We start from the raw sequence: 19,382 nt of genomic DNA on the forward strand, positions 1-19,382 counted from the left end.
TTTTTTTTTTTTTTTTGGCGGGGGCTTTACCTGCTCTTCCCATCTTCGTTCAGCCCTTTCGCCTGGGGGAAGAGGCCTCACCCCCGCCCGCCCCAGCTCCCACCTCTCCCAATTTCTCCGCTGCCGCCCTCCCAGAGCCCGAGGAGCAGAAAAAGGGGAACTTGGCTCCCCTTCTCCGCCAGATCTTCCTCCTCGCTCTCGGCCTTATTGTTGTTCTTCACCTGACTCGGGGCCCCAGAAGAACGTGAAGGTTTTGGGGTTCAGCCCCCACCTTCTCTCTGCTCTGAGTGATTGTCTAAAAAATTAAAAATGGCCGAGAATGTGGTGGAGCCGGGCCCGCCTTCAGCCAAGCGGCCTAAACTCTCCTCACCGGCGCTCTCCGTGTCCGCCAGCGACGGCACAGGTCAGTCTCCGGGCCCCCGAGCCTCCCCGCTTCTCGGTGCCGCAATTACTGCCCTTTTCTCCCCTCTTCTACCTAAATCTCCTCCTCCCTTTTGCTGCTGTTAGCTCGAGCCTGCTCTTCTCCTTCCCATCTGTTTCGCCTGCTCTCGCTCCGTTTGAAGCTATTTGCGTTAATGGCTCGGGGAGGGTGTTCTGATGGTTTTGCCCTTCTGGTTTTTTGGAAGTGATTGAAGGCGAAGCTGTTCAGTTTATTGTGCTTTTGATCAGCTGCAGATAGGACTTAACAGTTCGTCATTCTCGTGTCTTTCACAATAGTAGCGATTACGAGCTCCTTGCTAAGCATAATGCCAGTTGCAGAAATACGAAGTAGTGCTAAAGACGATGCTTTTGTACACTTTATTGTTGAATTACGTGTACAAGTTTCTTGGTTTTGTATTTTATTTTGCATATACGGGGTTCTTTTGCAGCTGGTTTAGAAACGAGAGATTTATTTCTCTGCTATTTTTCTTTTTTCCTTCTTATGTGCAGTCTGCTTATATGATTTACTTCTTACAATCCTCCGTTCTCCTTCCTGCAGAAGTGTATCAAAATACTGCTTTTCTGATTCGAATAAACCATCGGCTTCAGGAAAAACAGCTAAAACCAAAATCCAGATGCCACGCTTGTGGCATAAGGTTTATTGAGACTCTTATATTCTTAGAGATGAAATTTTATTTCACCTTATTTGCATTAAGAATCAATATGGAGTGTAGTTAATCTTGCATCTCCTGTTTCTTTGCTGCAAGACCAAAATGTCTGAAATTCCCCTGTAGACTTAAGAGCTGTGATGAGAAAAGGGGCTTCTCTGCAGTCCTGCAAAGGTCTTTGGTGATGCTGGGAAGGCAAGCTAGAGCATGGAAATTTTAGGTGTCCCAATCCCTAGCAGATATGAACTGGTTGTACTGGGAGGGGGGAGGAAGTAACAAAGGGCTGTTCAGCCTTTTAATGCTTCTTGCGAAGCAGGTGAGTGTTTGGTGTCATTTTGCTATGAGAATACTCTGTTACCTGTCCCACTGGAGTTTCTTTGAACTCCCATTAGATCCCATTAATCTATGGGGTATGGAGGAGGCCTCCTCCTGCCAGTCTGGTGAGTGGTGGCATTTCTGAAGGCACCAGTGCTCTTGTTCAATGCAGTTAACAACTGGCAAGGAAAGGGAAGAGTTGTTTTCTTGTTGTTGGCTTTTGGGGTCTTTGGTTTGGTTTGGCTTTCTTTTCTGAAAAGCTCTTTGACAATTAACACCAGGTTTTAATAACAGGTCTTTGAGCAGTGGATGTGATCCTACTTGGGATCATCTCCAAAATTTTGATTTTGCCTTTTCTGTTCTTGGTGAATGACGTATTAGTTTTGAAAAGTTTGTGTGTGACTTTTAGTGCATATTAAATACAGCCAATATTGTGTTGTTAGTGGAGGACATGACTCTTCCTAATATCAACAGGCCTCTAGTGAGAGAGTACAAGAGGGTTGGAGAAGCTGCTCTTTGGCTAGAATTAGTTGTTGCCTGGTTTTGTGCTGGATTTGGAAAACAGTGGTCAATTCAATAGTAACCGTTTTAAATTTGCCTTGATAGTGGTTATTTTGCTCTGTTTAGAGAGGTGGAATGAGAATATTTTGTGAGAAAAGTTCTGATACTTTCATGTTTTTTAAGTTAAAGGCACATTTTATTCAAATGAATGCACATCTAAGTTCAGGCATCTGTGATCAAATAAAGGTTGGATAATTTGTGAATGTATTTCAGTTTAACAGGTGCAGGCTCTCACAGAATACTTAGTCTTCAGATGTTAACTTACTGGGCAGCTTTTTATAGTGAATAAATGAACATTTTACAGTTTTGGTGAAACACTGGGGACTGGGCAGTTTCAGTACTTTTCAGTCAGTTTCAATTTTTCCCAAAGTGATTGGGACTGTCATTACCTGATAGCTGTGCTGAAGTTTGTAGTGGTGCAAACACTTCATACGTGCTACATAAGATCTATTAAAGAGTTCTTAATCTTATGACTTTTTTTTAATTGCCAAGTAATGATGGGACAGTTTTACTTTCTGTGTTTTTTAACATGTCACATAATATCTATTTCTGTGAGTAAAGTCATTGGTTTTAATAACCCTCAAAATATATTCATTGGTTCATTTTTTCACAGAAAAAATGAACCAATAAGTGTATTTCGAGGGTAATATATTTTCATTTGCTGCTTGAGACTGCAGTTTTTGTCACACTTCTGTTGTGGGAAACTGCTTTGAAGTTTACAAATGTTTAACCTATCTGCTGGTTAAATTTGCTTTGAAATAGTGCAAGCAGCTGTCATGAAGTAAATTCCACTTATAGAATCTTGTATTGTCCCCACTCCTCGGTTAATTATAGGAAATAAGTAACATGGTACTTATGTACTTACCCAAGCACTCTTTTTAAAACGGTTAGATTCTCAGAACTATCAGAGAAGGAGAAAGGCAGGACACTCGCACTGCTGATGAAACTTTTTGCAGCAGCTGTGCTTAGTGCTGTTTTTGTTGTTAACTCTTTGATTAGTTTTAAAATCTGAAACATTTTAGGTTGTTGGATATGTAAAAATGATGACTGACTCATGTTACACTATTCTCAAACTTGCAGATGTTAAGTGTATTTGTATTGAAGACCAAGAGGAGTCTCTAACTCATGTTTTCACTGTAGATCTGGATGATACTCATAATCTGGGCCTGGAATGTACTAAACTCTAATGTTGGTGGCTTTCTTCTAAAAAGATTGTCCTAATATGCTTGATTTATTGGCAGCAGCCAAATACAGCTGCATTTCCTACTTTTGTTGTGGCGCTGCATCTTCTTCTGTCTTAAAAGTTATAGATGGTTCATGTGTTCCCTGCTCAGAATTTGCTTTGCCGTGGAACATACTGTGGTAGTGTGCTTTTAAATTGCTTTATTACTGCCAGTTCAACCTTGAGGATGCAAACTGAAATGTTTGTAGCACATCTTGTAATAGTAGTTTAGAAAGTCTTTGATACTTTCAGCGTCCTCTAATATATTAGAATTTTTGAACGGTCTCACTTTTTTTTTTAATGTTGTGTAGCTCTAGAATAATTTCAGAGACAGTGTGGGATTCCGTTGAACTACACAGGTTTTTCTACACATTTTTTCCCCCTTTCTCTATTTAAGTGTTAAATTTGTTGCAAGAAGAATGGTAATGATCTATGTATCTTGTCCGGGCCTTAAGTTTTCTGAGGGCCGTTCCAGCTCCACAGTGGGGTCCTCTTTTGGTGACAGCAGTGACTTTGTTACACTGCAGTACCAGCACGGCTACACTGACAGGAGATGACACCGACTGCATTGCCAGTGTAGCACCTTTGCTCATCTTTCTTAACGGTAGCAACATTTTTGATATGTTGCACCTACTCTAGCAAGACTTTCTTAAACATTACCTTAGCAAACTGGTGCATATTAGTCCCCCTACTGTAACAGAATAACCAGAGTGAATCCTGAGGATTTCCCTCCTGGACTAAAATGAGTGAAAGTTGTTCATAAAAAAAGATTTTTAACTGGATGCTTTAAACCACTCGTTTTGGTATTGGGGTGTGTGTGTGTGTGTGTTTGAGAGGTGTCTTATTTGTGGATCCCTCAACTTTACCTGCAGCAATGCAGGTGTGCTGAAATTGAAATTGCTATGTACAGATTCCTATGTGGTATATTCACGGCAGGAGAGGTTTACTGTATTTTACACCCCCCACATGCACTGCTCCTGCTGCTGAGAAAGAAGCGGTTTGCTGTGAACTGGGAAAGTGTTTTGGGCTCTGGGTTCAGAACCATCGTGTTTCTTCACAGAATAAAAATGGAGTACACTCCATGCTGCAGTGTGTTTGTATAGCATCATGTCTTTAGGCTGCTAGATCTGAAAATAAGAGTTGAAGTGCTTAGTGTTTCAGGCTTGCTGGGACACTGGAAGTCAGTTTTCTACAATTAGTTGGCATGTGTGTTATATCAGAGAGCAGAGAATGTATTTTGTGGTGTGTGCTTTAACATCCTTCACTTTCCTGTATCCAAAAGTCACGTTTTTCTGTGCAGTAGCACATCTTCCATCTCCCTTGAAGTATCCATCTTTTGTAAAGTCTGGATGTTCCTTTTTGTCAGAAACTGTTTCTGACCTTTTAAATTTTGCTCTGCCTCACATCAGAGGTCTAAGACCTGTAATGAAACTTCTCATCTGCACTGCTGCAGTTCTGACTGATACTCATCTTCCATTCCTTCCGAATGGATCAGGATGTTTCTTTTCTCAAAATTAGTTGTATTACTCTTACCCCACTACTCTTTTCAATTCTATTTTCCAAGAGCTGTGTGGTTGTTGCGAGCATTTGTACATACTACATTTAAAATTAACAACTTTTCATCAGTCTGTTTTCTAGCTAACATTAAAGACCCAATGATTAGCTACATTTTAGCTTATAGCCATCAGTTAAACGTTTTCATCCCTTCTTGTTAAAAGCCATTTTTCTTGCTGGTTTTGCCTTAAAACGTCATTTGATGGATGGATTATACTGTAAGTCAAGTATTGCAGTGGTAGATGCTTGTCTGGCAAAAATGAGTGTCTTTGGTGTGTAGCTAAACAGGCTCTCAAAGTAACTGTATTAGGAATAAATATAAATTAAGAAAATTTAAGTCTGTGAGACTTCTTTAAAAAGTCAACCAATCACTTGTATAGTGCTTAGTGATTTTTTTAAAGAAAACCATGTGTACTTTTGAACCTTGTAGGTTTCCAAACTGCTGTATCTATTCTTTGTGTCTTTCACCATGCAGACTCTGTCTCTGAGATTTGGTAGCTTTCTAGCACTGCTCAGAAAAAGTACCTAGTTTTTAAAAAATAAATACTCACTCCAACACGAGGACCATACTTACCACGGTGTTAAACTGAGTGTTGAGCACTTACAGGTAAAAAGCCTTTGAGACGGGAAAACCAGTTTACAATTGCAATTTAAAACTAGATTCACAAGTTTAATATTGCAGGGGAAAAACCTTTGTTTGGCAACAGACTTAGGAATTTAAATTCTATATTTTAAAAAAATACTAATTTTTCCATCTTGTTCCTCACAGTCCTAGAGCAGGGCTTGCCTTGAGTTCAGATTATTCGTCACTTGTGCATTTGTAAAAAAACAAATTTTATCTGGGAAGGGTCTGTCAGACTCTAGGTTTTAGTATGTTTTTGGGGGGAGTGAGTCTGATAAGATGCTAATGCTAAATGCTGAACTGTTGCTGTAGGAGTTCTGTTTTTTTTTTTATTTTTATGACTTGGAGCAAACTACTTTAACTTTCAATTTTGAGTGATTTAGTGCATCTTTCCTGCATCTTCTCTGTAGGCTATTTGATCATCTCCAGTGTGTCACCTCAGTGTCTTGCTTAGCAGGAGCAGCCTTTCAGTGCTTGTTCCAATTGTGTAAAGATACTACTTCACCCTTTCTCATCACTTGATTTTGTGCTCCTTCTGAAAGGGTTTGCCCAAAAATCACTTTCATTTATTATTTGACAAATGGAGTCGTTTTGCTGTGTAGATTTCACTGACGACTAAACAATGCACACCTGTCTCCAAGGATTTTGTTTTTGTGTCTTTACTTAAACTGTAGCAGCAGGCTGAAGTAAAATACATCTGTCTCTGCATATGGTGGTGTGCCTGATAAAAAAACTTCTGTGGCTGCCTTGAATTTGTAGAACTTTAAGTAGAACTTCAACTGGGGCAGAGATCCTCCCCCTGAACAGTATCTGACAACCTATCATTCTCTTCCTGAATAGCAACAAGTTTTCTTGAAATGGACTAGCATTTAAATGTATTTAAAGTTCTCTTAAAAACTTGATGTGCAATATTTTCCTTCAAGCACTTATTTCTTCCAAATCTTTTTGAAGAAAATTAGCAGAAGGAGTGTTGAATTCTGATTGAACACAGTAACTTGTTGCTCAATTGATGCCGTTCCTGTAAACACACCTGACATCAAGCATGTCAAATTGGAGACCAGTCTAAGATTTTTAATAAAAAGTGCAAGTGAGGTACAGAACCTTGAAAAACAGGTTCTTTTCTCTTAGTGGTCATTATGAGAGAGGGCAGATAAAGATTTAGCTGTTTCCCATGTGATGGTGTGAAACACCTCAGTACTGCATCTTTTGCTGTATTCCCATAAGAGATCTAAGGATAGGAGTTTTGAATGGTCTCTGCTTGCAGAATCAGGATTTGCTATTTCCTTTTTTGTAGGCCTTCCAAATACCACTGAATAGACAATTTCTCTTGTTTTAAGAGAGATTGTAACATACTCCTGCTGTTTTAATGGATAAAAAGACACAGATTTTCAGGGTTTTTTTCCTTCTTGGAATTCTAATAAAAAGTCCAGCAAAATGCTGATATATAGCTTGCTCAGTACAAATTTTGCTGAAGCTAAACTGCCTTTTATATATTACTGGGTGTAATTCCAGGAAATCTAGGGTATTACTGGTTTAAGATGATGAAGTCTCATCTGCTGACTTATGTTATTTTGTTTAGTTTTTTTTTTTTTTTTGTACATAAATTCAGCATTGCTTTTTGCTTTTACTCTGGAGTAATGCTGAATGAACTCAGAAAAGTGACTTGACTTTTTGGTAATTGTATGTGCAGATTGCATCATTTCCAAGTTGTTGTTAACTTGACAATGAAATGAACTTTACTCTTTTCTTGAAACTGATTTGTAATTGCTTCTGACATGAATCAGTGTGTTCCACGCACGTAAGGGTGTTCCCATCCGATCTGCATGTACCCAGGTTTTGTGCAGCAGTTTCTGTAACTTTCTAGACGTGTGTGCATACACAGGGAATAGTAATACTAATTTAGAGACTTTTGAGTCAAGTTAAAGGTAGTCCAATGAAATTTATCAAATAGCAACATGTTCACAAGGAAATTATTAATGGCATGACTTCAGCATTTTGGAATTAAAGTGTCAAAACTTCACCTTAGGTGGGTTATCAGTGATGGCAACACTAGTGCCTTTGTATAACAGCATGAATAAACAGGCATATAAATAAAAATGTCTCTGAAATTCCTCCTTAAGTAATATTAAATCTTTAAACGTACCCCATTCCTGAATTTTGACCCCAGTCTTTTCCATATGATTACACCACTTGTTTCCTTAGGACAGTTACAATTCTATATTGCAGACTCATAACCATTGCATTTTCACTATGGTTTTCTGTGGTTAACTCCTGCTATCATCTATATCTCTAAATATTGGGTTTTTTAAGAACTTTGAAAATGAAACTGAAAAGTTTGTTATAAATACAATTTTCTTCTGAAGCTGCAAAAGCCATGCATCAATCAGAGCTTACTAAAATAGGCATTTCAGTTGATATTAGTTTGGGAAAAGTATGACTTAGACTTGCGGGTTATTGAGACTTCACAAAACTGAGACTATTTTCCTTAAGCAAAAGTTGATGTGTTTGACACCAGTGTTTCAATAGGGATTAGGATAACTTTAAAAATGGAGAGAGTGAGATCCTAATTTTCTGTACTTCAGTAGATGTTGAATGATATGCTGTTGCTGCTTTAGAATGATTTTTTTGTTGTTGTTGTTCACACTTGTAAAATACTTACACTTATGCCTGGTTGTTAAAACTAATACTGGAGTCATGTGCATTCTGCATGGTGAGTTGGACTTTATCAATAAATGTTTGATTGTTTTTAAAAATATTTGTTCCAGAAATTGTGTGCTACCATAGTGTGCAAACATGTTTTGAACCTTTGTGTTTGTTGTCTTCCAGTTGTTTTGAATAAGGTTTTTAAATATGCTTTCTGTTTGTATTGTTTACAGTCTTAACTCAAATGACAAGGTTTCTTGATGTAGTAAAGAAATTCAGGTCTTTGCTGGATTGGCAGGGAAGGAAGGTGGCAGTGCTCTCCCAGTTTCTTACAGGGAACAGAATTAATGTTGAAGTCTGACGCCGAAGGCTGTTACTCAAATGGCAAAATAGAGAACACAAATGCGCAGTGGCTGCTGAGCAAGCGGTCACCCTCCGTGAGGGTTATACAGGGAGGGCCATTGAGCATTTTGGAAGAAGTAGCTGCAATGATGACTCTAGACCTTGGTATCTTAGGCTGATTTGGGTGGTTTGCCCCTTCATTTTAAGTTAATTTAGTAGATGAATTTAAATTAATTCTGCATTTTAAGTTAAAACATTTTGGCAGAGCTTGTGTTGCCATTGGGCAGTTGTGGCTTTGTAGAGTATCTACATGAAAAGCCCCCTCTTTTCATGGATTTAATGGTCTGATCTCCAAAGTGGGGTGTAGCAAAGTTCCTACTAGGTTGGTGTGTGCCTTTTCCTTAGGCATGGATGGGGTTTTGATTTTTTTTTTTTTTTTGTTGGGTTTTTTTTTCTTCCCTGATAAAACTGCCTGGACTCGTCTAGCTTAATTATCTGTCATTGTAGAGGCCTTATTCCTAAATAGGAATTGATGACTTATTAGCACTTTGTTTCAAGTCTGTGCTTCACCTTTGCTTCTACATTTTCATGGATATTTGAGGATTATCCTATGAGATTGTCTCCTTTTCTTGTCCTGCCTTTTCCTGCCTTTTTTGGTTTTATGTTTTGAGTTCTGGCTTTTATTTTTCTTTTTTGAGGGCATTTCAGACAGTGTGTTTTAGGGCCTGTGATGCTGGTGCTTGACTGCAAGCCTGAATGGCTGATTTCTCTGGGATACTGGTGGGATCCTCTGGGCACTTTCTCTGTTACACGTAGGCCCTGTTCAGTTGTGGGCAGCTTTTGTATCCCCATGCAGGGAAGATACTGACCTCAGCACCTTATTGTTGTTCTTTGTCTGAAAGCACGGCAAAGGTGTTGTGCTTTCCATGTGGTCCAGCACCATCTGTGGTTTCTGTCAACCTGTCACATACATGCTTGGTATTCTGTGTCCTGTGTTTAGCCTTGTCTGCTTGTTTTGTTCTGAACCCAATGAGTGTGATATAAGTGGATCCACTAAGAGGTTGCTGGGCTTCAGAAACATTTGTGTGAAAAGGTGTGTGTTCAGCAGCTTTCAGAGTTGGTGTCTCTCTGTTTGGAATATGATATTGAGGAAACAGGGACAGTAACTGTTGAGTTTCTTATCTCTTTGCTGGTCTGACAGAAGAGGTAGGCTCAGGAGTCAGTAGCAGGTTCTTGAGGCATTGCTGATCACACATGATGCTTTTCCTTCAGCTTGTACCAATTCTTCTCAAGACTGAATGCTCGAATGTCTTGAGTCTGAAGGTTCATTCCTGTAAGAATGACGTGTTGCTATTTTGTAGCACTTGGGGATGTTCCTAGAAAACCAGTATGGTTCACTGCAGCCGATTTGCTAGGATCAGATAGTTTCCTTATAGACAGGAATTCCTGTTTTATTCTGAAAGGTGGGTAAAGGTCTGTTGTCTTAATCCAGAAATGAGAAAAGAATGGGATCCTGACTGTAGACTAGAAAGTGTGTAAAAGAAACTTGTGTGTCCCACCTGAACAAGTGATTTCCTTGCTAAGTAGTGAGTATTGATATATTTTCCTTGCTTTATAAACACTGTCATAAATTGCTGCTTTGCCTCCTTTGAGAGCTCTTGCATCGCTGGTGCTACCAGGTGCTCTTGCAGTAAAACTAACTTGAAATAAATACTTCGTAGCTAATTTGAAAATTGATCACTTGATAAGACATTGAAGTCTTATTGACTTAAGGATTTTGATTGCACACTCTGCATATGTATTAGTTTAAAGTCCATTTTGGTGCCAGGTGGCTTTTCAGCCCAGGCTGGCAGTTTCCTTGCATGTTGCAGATTAGACATTGTCAAAGGCAGACTTTTGGAAGTAGAGCCCAAAATCAAGAGTTCAGTCCATAGTATGCAGTGCAGGTTAGTACACTAATTTTTGAAGTTGCCTTCTCACAGTTCATGCTACTTAATCCAGTCTAACTGAACTGCCACTGATAGACATGGACCTGTTCCTACTGTCTTTTCTGGTTTTCTCACTACAGATCTAATGTAGCCAGGATAAGTTGCTGGGACATTTTGGTTTTTTTTTTTTTTTTCTGAGGACTAAGTGTTCAGTAGTGGTACAGTTCCTAAAAGGAAATTATTATATACCTTTGCATATTGAGATAAACACAGATTAAGACTTTCAGATCTACTACTTAGATGTTATTTTGAGGTTTTCTTTTCTTTGCCTCTTGGGTGACAGCAGCAATCTATTCTATATGTTCTTGTTACCTGTAGAAAGAAATACACCAATAATACCAAAAACATCATAATGGGGAATCACTCTGTGCTGCTCTACTGACATCAGGATTAAGGTCCTCCACTGCCACTTCTACCAGTGTGTTACTGGATGGTTTTGGGCTTTAGGCTGGGTACTGCCAGTTCTGTTACATCCCAATTTTTCTGTGTTAGGATCTCTAGAGATGATGAATCAGGTGGACAAACCTTTGCAGGACTAATCTTCCTCCTCTGCCTTCCCAAAAACTTGATTTTGTTAGTGAGAAATCTTTGTGTGTATCCTTAATGGAACAGATTGCAAGAGTAGCAGTGAGCTCAGTGTACTGGAAAGTCAATCAGCTCTCTGCATACTTCTCACCATTGTCTTGAGCTATGCCTTTGTCTCTTGTGTGAGTATGTATGATCTTTTTATCACATGATTTGGGAGCTGCCTGGCCCAGCCTTGACAGCTTTTGGCTTGGTCATAGGTACAACTTTCTACAGTGGCCTCTAGGGCACCAGTCCTATGGAGAAGACTGAAATGGATTGCAACTGTTATATATCCAAAAGGTCCTATTTATCTTTATGGTCCTTTGAAGTTTTGTTTCAGTCCAGTATCAGAACATTTCTGATACAGCAGTTGGCTTAAAATGCAATTTTCATAGCTGACCAGACAATTGAAAGTTTTGGGTTTTTTTTCTATATTTACTGACTAAAGAAGATTTGAAGGTTTATTTTTGGGAAAGACTTCTAAACAGAGCAAACTCATACCAGAATATTGCATTCTTGGTAGCTATTACTTGCAGTTCTTGTTGACAGTATTCTTTTACAATGAATTGTCTCTAGTATATACTCTAGGATTAAAAATCCTAGCAAGTTAGTTTTATGTGAAAGTTTTACGTTGAATGTCTTAGATGTTTTGATGTAAAGAACTAATCCAATTAGGATTAGTTCACAACCATTCAGGTTGGGGGTGGGCTTTGTTAATGTAGCTGGTGCTGTGTTGTGTTGTAAGGTATTAATAAAAAGAATTAATGCCACTTACAGTTCTAATGACATTTTTCTTCCTGTTCACTGATGTCTTAGAATGACCAGGCAAAGGAGCTCAGATGGCTTGTACCTGGATGCTCCAGTTAGCAATGGGTAGTAAACTCTAAAACTGGAGTTATCTCCTCATTTATGAGGAGGGGGAATTTAAGGAAGTGAGGTCTTCAGAGAAGCAGATTAATATTTTCTTGTGAGTCAAGATGACCAAATCTTTGTCTCTCAAATCAAGAATTGCACTGCCCCTTTGTGGTGTTATGTCTGAAATAATCTATATGGATCTTCCTGAGGAAATACTGTGTGTGATAGTTTGAAAAACAAATAAGTTTTTCATATTCACTTTACAGCTGGCTTTTTGAAGGGCTTTATATGCAATGGTCTGAACACAAGAAAGATGAAACAAGGATTTTTGGTGTGGGACTTGCCCTGTACTGGGAGTTGTGTTGGTTCAAGAGCAGAAATTCTTTGCCCAACTAGAAGCAGTCAAAGCTATGGCCTTTGGGCTGTGTGCCTGCTGGTGGGAGGTGTCTGGGCTGCCATGATGGTGGTGTTGTCGGTGCAGGCTTTGTGCTGGGGCGTGTTTTTTCCCGTCACTTAATTTTGTTTTCAGTTTTGTTTCCTCATCTTTGAGGACAACAGACTAAGTTGTGAGTTCCTGATTGTATCTTTTACTCCTTCCTCACCCATGGGCTCTTTGTCAGGTTATTAGCATTCAGGATGTAATGTTTCAACAGTTGCTTGTTGTCCTAACAGGCTTCTTAAGGTGCCAGTGGAAGCTGATTTAAGCTGTCATCGATTTCTTTTATTGCCTTTTCCATTTCCTTGATCTCTAATTTTAGGGTCTCTTCCACTAACTCTTCCCATATTCCTTGTTAATGTAATTCTTAAGTTAAACACTGAGCATTTGAAGTTGGTTTTGGTTTCAGTTTTTTGTTTCGGGTTTTTTGTGGGGATAAGGGTGTGTGTGGTGTGTTTTTAGATGAATCTACTGACACACAACATTAAGTTCATAATTTTAGATGAAAGACAACTTGGACAAAGACTTATTCTTCTGATTGTTCCTTCACTTTTGAACCTTCAGAAATCCCAGTCATGCAAATGAATGATCAGTCCTTAGTGTGTCTTGCAAAGCATAAGTTCTAGCACAAGATACATGATAATGAAGAATGTGCTACCTCATTGTAATAGTTTAGAAGTTCTTTAATGGAAATTTTCTGTCTCTGGTGGTTTGTAGTAATGTAGAGTGTGTAAAAGGAGTGTTAAAATCCCTGTTGTGGTGTACCTGCATTCTTGCCAATCTCATACCATATTTTGAGAATCCTAAAGTCACAATCTTATCTGTGATAACACTTGTGAAGTTGTAGAAGCTCTGTTAGTCCAGGTGCTTGGGTGTAGTATCATGTGAAACATTTTAAACAGATCCATGATGCTGATTAGCTTTGCTGACTTACATGCTGTTCAACTGTAGTCTTTTCCCACTAATATTTGGACTATTTGCATCTTGAGCTCCACCTTTTTTGGTCACTGCAGCCAAGGCTGCATTTGAGCTTTGCATTCCTCAGCAGACACTCATTGTTGGTGAGAACAGCACAGCAGCTCCTCTCTCACTTGGAGAGGGAAGTTGTCATTAATGCATGTCAGAATCCATGAACTTTCCAGGTTATTTTTGGTTTAACTACCGTAGATTAAATAGACCAAGCTACATACACTGCTGCAGACGTAAGGACTTGTTCTCTTGAGCAAGTCAGTGTTGGGTACTATGTAATATTCTTGTATCTATATATTCCAAGTAGCAATCTTTGGCCACTTAGTTACCTTGGGGATTGCTTTGCATGGGCTCTTGAGATGGGAATTTGTTTTTTCACCCTAATGTTCTTCACAGCTTTGTGGCAAGGACTCTCCAGGGTTACTTTGTTTTCTGACAGTATTTGTTGTGGGAAGATACTGGCTGTCCAGTGGAGTTCAATGAAATTTGGCAATTCAGTGCTGATAATGACTGCATATGGAAGAATAAAAAACCCAAAGAACTACCCAAAAAAAGAAACCAAAACAACCAACCAAACGAATTGCCAGAAAACCTAACTCAACATAAAACCCTATAGCCAAACCTCTATTTATTATTTAATAAGTAGTAAACATTTTAAAAGTTATATTGTTGTATTAATTATTGCTATCCCAGAAGTGACAAGTTTAGAAAAAAATTTAAAGACAGTGTTTTCCCAAGAATCTGCTAATTCTTTTTAGTAATTGCTCTTTAATTCCATTGGCTAACTCTGGGAGATTTCAGTATGTATTTTTCACTCCTCCCTTGACAAAATGCTCGAGTTGAGTGATCATAGGCTGAGATATCCAGTGATATCCTTTCAGCACAAATTGTAGAAAGCTGAAGTGGAGTGGTTTTCTCTAGTTTAGGCCTTGTAAAGTTTAGAATCGCTTTTATCCTGATGCTTTCAGTAACAACTGCTAAGGGAATTATGCTCAAATACAAAAAATCAAGTTTTGCTGGAAATTAAAAAGTAGAAACTTCAAGATGCTATTAATTGCTCTGACCTCATACACAATCTGTTTTGTTTTTCAGATTTTGGATCACTCTTTGATCTGGAACATGACTTGCCAGATGAACTGATCAGCTCCACAGAACTTGGACTCACCAATGGTGGTGACATTAACCAGCTGCAGACCAGCCTTGGCCTGGCACAAGATGCTGCCTCTAAACACAAGCAGCTGTCTGAACTTCTACGGGCTGGTAGCTCCCCAAATCTCAATATGGGGGTCGGTGGCCCTGGCCAAGGCATGGCCAGTCAAGCCCAACAGAACAGTCCTGGCATGGGAATGTTGAATAGCATGGTGAAGAGCCCCATGGCACAGGCTGGCTTGACTTCTCCCAACATGGCAATGGGTGCGAGCGGGCCGAACCAGGGTCCTTCTGCTCAATCCACAGCAGCGATGATGCCAACAGTGAACAGCCCAGTTAACCAGCCTGGCATGGGAATGAACACAGGGATGAATGCTGGCATGAATCCTGGCATGTTGGCAGCAGGCAACGGACAGGGGATGATCCAGGGCCAAGTCATGAACGGTTCCATTGGAGCAGGCAGAGGAAGACCCAATATGCCCTACCCAAACCCAGGGATGGGCACTGGCAACTTGTTGGCTGAGACACTGCAACAAGGCACTCCACAGATGGGAGGGCAGGCTGGACTAAGAGGGCCACAACCTGGAGCCATGAACAAGGTAAGACAAGCTAAAGTTCATTACTTTTCTTCATTGTTGACTTTTTTTTGGAAAATTAATCCTCTGCACTCTGGATTCTATGGGATTTTTTCTTTAAGAATCCTGTATGATGGATTAAATAGTCTATATGCTGCTAAAGTGGAATTTGTGATGGTCATAGGAAGCAAAAATTGAATCTTGCACAACAAGCAAGACTATGACTAGATTAAAAAGCCTATTTTGGAAATCTTGTGACAGTACAGATTATCCATTACACTGAAAAGTAGCTTGATTGTATTTTATTCTGATTTATGCTTTCTCTGCAACTGTATTTTTCCATCTAATGTGATGCTGGTCTTGCAAGTGTGATGGGAATCCATCAGGACCTTTTAGGTGCTGTGGTGCTTTTTTCTGTATGACAGTTAATGCAAATATTTGTTGTGTGAGATCAGCTGAGTGTTTGTCCTGTGGCAGATGCTGAGAGCTGCTCACAGGTTTGAGCTGACTGCTCTCACTGTGTGTGCGGGGTATTCGAGTTAACGGTACAGAGTGAGCGCTTGTATCCGTGTCTGAAGACAATCTTGGGTTATTCACACTGTTAATCTGACTCAGTTCTGGTTTCAGAATTTACAGTGGTTTGTCTACTGGGGACTAAACCAGAAAGTTTTAAAAAAAATATTTTTAATACTGAGTGGGAAATAAATGCTTTTGTAATCCAGGAGGCTGGAAGAAAGTTGTCATAAGTCACCAAAAAGATGAGGGAAGACCTACTGGTTTAACTAAGGATAAAAGGATGTCTTTAATTTAATTTTTGTCATGCATAATTAGCCAGCTTAGAGTAGGAGCCACTTGAGTATTCTCCATTTTTTTAATGTTTTGATCAAAAGGCTAGAAAATACTTTGGTATTTTAGTTCGCTTTAAGTGAGTATTTTGTGTTTCTTGGCTACTGAGAGGAGAGATTTTTTTAAGGTGCTTTGCAATACCTAAATCTACCTCTGAATGCCTAAAGTCAGTCCACTTGGAGGACTTGGAATGATAAGTAACAGTTGATTAATATATTTGAAACCTACATAAAAATTATGCTGTGTATTAGTGGTTTTGTCATGCTTTTATATATTAAGTGAAATTACTTTTGTGTCTTGTGAACATTAATTATGAAATTCTTTGGTCTTAGTTGCTTGCTTAAGCTCAGTGTGCTAACTTTTGAGGGAGGATGTGGGTGTATATATATTTTTTTTTAAAGTAATGAGTTGATTCTATAGTCTGGTCATTTCAGATATTTTTGCCTGATAGGAAAATTGATACAAAGCTTGATTACCACAGTAGACAATTTATATGCAGCTTACAGTGGTAAGAAATATGTAGCTGCTTGAAGTATTGCATTGGAATTATATAATACCTCATTCATTATTCCTTGGCTGTAAAAAAAACTAAAAAATTGATCTTCAGAAAGCTGTCTTCAGAGGTCAAAAATTGATGTATTGAGCGTTTGGATGGAATGCAACTTCATCCTTGCTTATCAAAGCTAAAGTAGAGTTATGCACTATAATAAACTCATTTACCTAAAAGGAAAGAAAGGACATCAAATGAAGCTTTTGACTGATTTAGTCTAAAATTAAATTGTCTCCTTTCCTTACTTAAATTCCAAAAGTTCTGTACATGTAAATTAAGAACCCTTTATGCTTTTGAGAATATTCAGACCAAATACACAAAAACTTCTGATTTTTAGTTCATAGTCCCAGACTGGTTAAAAATACTTAGGGTTCTTTAATTGCTGATAAAACAATCTTGAGGCTTTTTGTGTTAAGTTTAGTGGGTATAGTCCTCATAAAGGAGCTGAAGCTGTCGGATGAGAGAGAACAGTCTGAAATGGAGGCTGAAATTCCGGAATGTCTTCAATTGGTTTGGTTGCTGGCAGGGAGCCTGTGTTTCACTTCATGCAGTAGGCTTAGCTAAGGCTGACAGCAGTCATGTCTGACCGTTTTATCTCCCCACCCATCTGCTTTTGGGTTTTCCCACCTACAAATCTTCAATAAGTAGATGAAAACAGAGGACCTTAAGCAGTTGTTTTTAAAAGCCAGTTTTTCTAATTGGTAAATTTAGTAGCATGTTGCTGTTAAAGTGGGAGTTGGTGTAATAACTTCTGTAGGTTTTCCTTCATTGCTGCAAAAAATGCACATTATCCAGAGCTCTCCTTCAGAAGGAATTAAAAAAAATAAGAAAAGATGTTTTGGTTATGATTGTTCAACTTCATCATGTTAGCTTGCCAAAGGCAGTCCCTTTAGGTGATGGGAGGGTTGCTTCAGAGAGTTCTTTCTCAGTGAAATGGACGTCTTTTGTGCAATGGTTTGTAGGGAATAACTTAGGTTTCCTGTGACATTGAGTAATTGGGAGGGAGAATGTTATACTCTTTTAACAGCAAAGGTGAACTCTGGTGGGGCTGGTCAATTTGGAAAGTGAAATTGGTTATGTTTCTGCTTTGTTCTGTTAGCCGGTGGAGTTACTGAAGTTTTCTTCCTCTCTTCCCAAAACATTGACTAGCAATAGAGTGGAACACTTGCTTTGCTCATTGTCTGTGTACTTCTGACCTTCTCTAGTCATGCATGTTACTTTTAGGACTTGAAATCCCAAATGTCTCTGTAAATTATTTCTGTTCATAAACTTGTTCTGTCACAATCTGATGCTTCCATCCTGTAGTTTTCTGTCCTGATGGTAGCAGTCACCCACTTCTGAAGAAGCAGTTCTGCCTGGATGCTGTCTCTGTGCCAGTTACATGACAGGCTGTGTGGGGAAACTGTAACTGACTGAAATTGAAACTCAGGTGGTCATTAAAAAAAGAATTAATTTGAATTGTTGTTCAGGTCCAGGTTATACTCATCGTTTGGAAAGTTAGTATCCCTATAATAGGGAGGGAATTTTTTTCAAGGAGTTGATCTTGCCTGTCAGAGGAGGGTGTGAATCATGCTTTGGTGACAGTACAGACGTAAAAACGCCAGTGGAACTCTGCCCTGAAAGGAAGTGTTAGAAGTTTGGAGGGAAAGGAATTGTAACAGGTTTTGTGTTCTTGAATAGTTTTTTGTTTTCTATGTGCTTGGTTTTGTGCAAGTTAAGAGGATAACAGACATGCCTTTTATTCTTGAAATAGTGTTTTGGAAATTGTTTGTAATGCTTGGGTTCTGTCATGATTGAAGTATTTTTCATGTGTTTTATTTCACTAGATAGTTTTACAGCTTGGATTAAAATGTAAACAGGTAACTTAGTGCAAAGCTTGAATTGCTAAAAGCTGATTCATGTTTCTGGTTTTGAATTATTCTTCATTTGGAATTTTATCTAGTTAATACCTTTGTTTTGTTCTTCCATGGGGTTCTGTTGGGAGTGCCTGGTCAGGGTCTGACCTGTCCAGCCTTGTATGAGGGAAAGAGGGTATTTTGTATGTAAGTTGCTCTGTGCATTTCTGTCATAGCAGTGCTCTGCCACAGAGTGAGAGACCTGACCTTCAGGTCACTTCTATTTCCTGTCTGATTCAAGAAATGTTCACTTACTCCACTGATGCAGTGGATGTGTAGGCAGTTCAGATTAGTAAGGACATTACTACTACCTCTGCTATGTGAGCTTTTCACTTGAAACATTTAGTTCCAGTAGTACTTGGCTTTGTCACTTGGCTTACTCTTTCAGTAAGTGCAAAGCTCTCTACTATTATTTGCTTTATCAGTTTAACTTCTGTGGAGAAGATTCAATGGCAATATTTTACAAAGACAAGCATAATTTGTCAGAATCTCCTGAACTACTTCTAAGTAGAGCAATAAGAAGTTTCATAACAATCAATTTCTGTTCAGAGTTGAAGAGATTGAAGATGTCATTGTAAAATTGTGAAATTGGATTAAGAAAATAAAAGCATCATATATTTCTTAGTGTTAGCATATTCAGTCTCTAATTTTAGATAGGTGGTCAGTGTTCTTGGTTGCCTTTCTGGTTTTCAGTAGCTATTTGATTCACCAGGTAACTGTGTCCATACTGTTCAGTCTGTGACTGAGCATACCATATGATCAAGTACATTAATCCATTCAAAGGGGAGTGTGAGTTCCAGTCCTTGCCTTTCTCTTCTTTGGTAAACTAAGGTGGAAAAAAAAAAGAATATTTGCTCTCTTTATACCAGAGTAAGAGAGGAATGTTCATTTATGAGGGAAAAACGAAGCAGTGAGTCTAAGTTTCTAGAGTGACAGGGGGAGTTTCTTGCAGAAATAGCAGCGACATAATGCTGGTGTCTTGAAATAGGCATCTGAAAACACTGCTCAGTTAAGGGCAAAGAAAAATAATCAATAACAGTCCTTGGAAAGAATGCAGCAGACACCACTGGCAAAATGTAGTTTGGGTATGCTTGAGTTCAGTAGTGCTCCACCAGTCAGTAGAATGGCACTAGGAAATGCTGTACAGTAAATTCTTGTTTTTAAAAACCCAGCTGGAATTTACTTAAACTAAATCTCCTGTTTGG

General features: G+C 38.9%; 1 protein-coding gene across 1 annotated transcript in view; it reads left to right on the forward strand.

Annotated features, from left to right (window-relative positions):
• Nucleotides 1-21: 21 nt before the first annotated feature.
• The window catches only part of EP300 (EP300 lysine acetyltransferase), a 59,676-nt gene continuing 40,315 nt past the window's right edge, over nucleotides 22-19,382 (forward strand). The window contains exons 1-2 of the mRNA XM_005488658.3: nucleotides 22-403; nucleotides 14,255-14,910. Of these exons, the coding sequence (XP_005488715.2) occupies nucleotides 310-403; nucleotides 14,255-14,910 (750 nt within the window). The 5' untranslated portion in view covers nucleotides 22-309. The remainder of the gene's footprint in view (nucleotides 404-14,254; nucleotides 14,911-19,382) is intronic.

This window comes from Zonotrichia albicollis, chromosome 4 (genome assembly GCF_047830755.1).
Source record: "Zonotrichia albicollis isolate bZonAlb1 chromosome 4, bZonAlb1.hap1, whole genome shotgun sequence".
Classification (NCBI taxonomy): domain Eukaryota; kingdom Metazoa; phylum Chordata; class Aves; order Passeriformes; family Passerellidae; genus Zonotrichia; species Zonotrichia albicollis.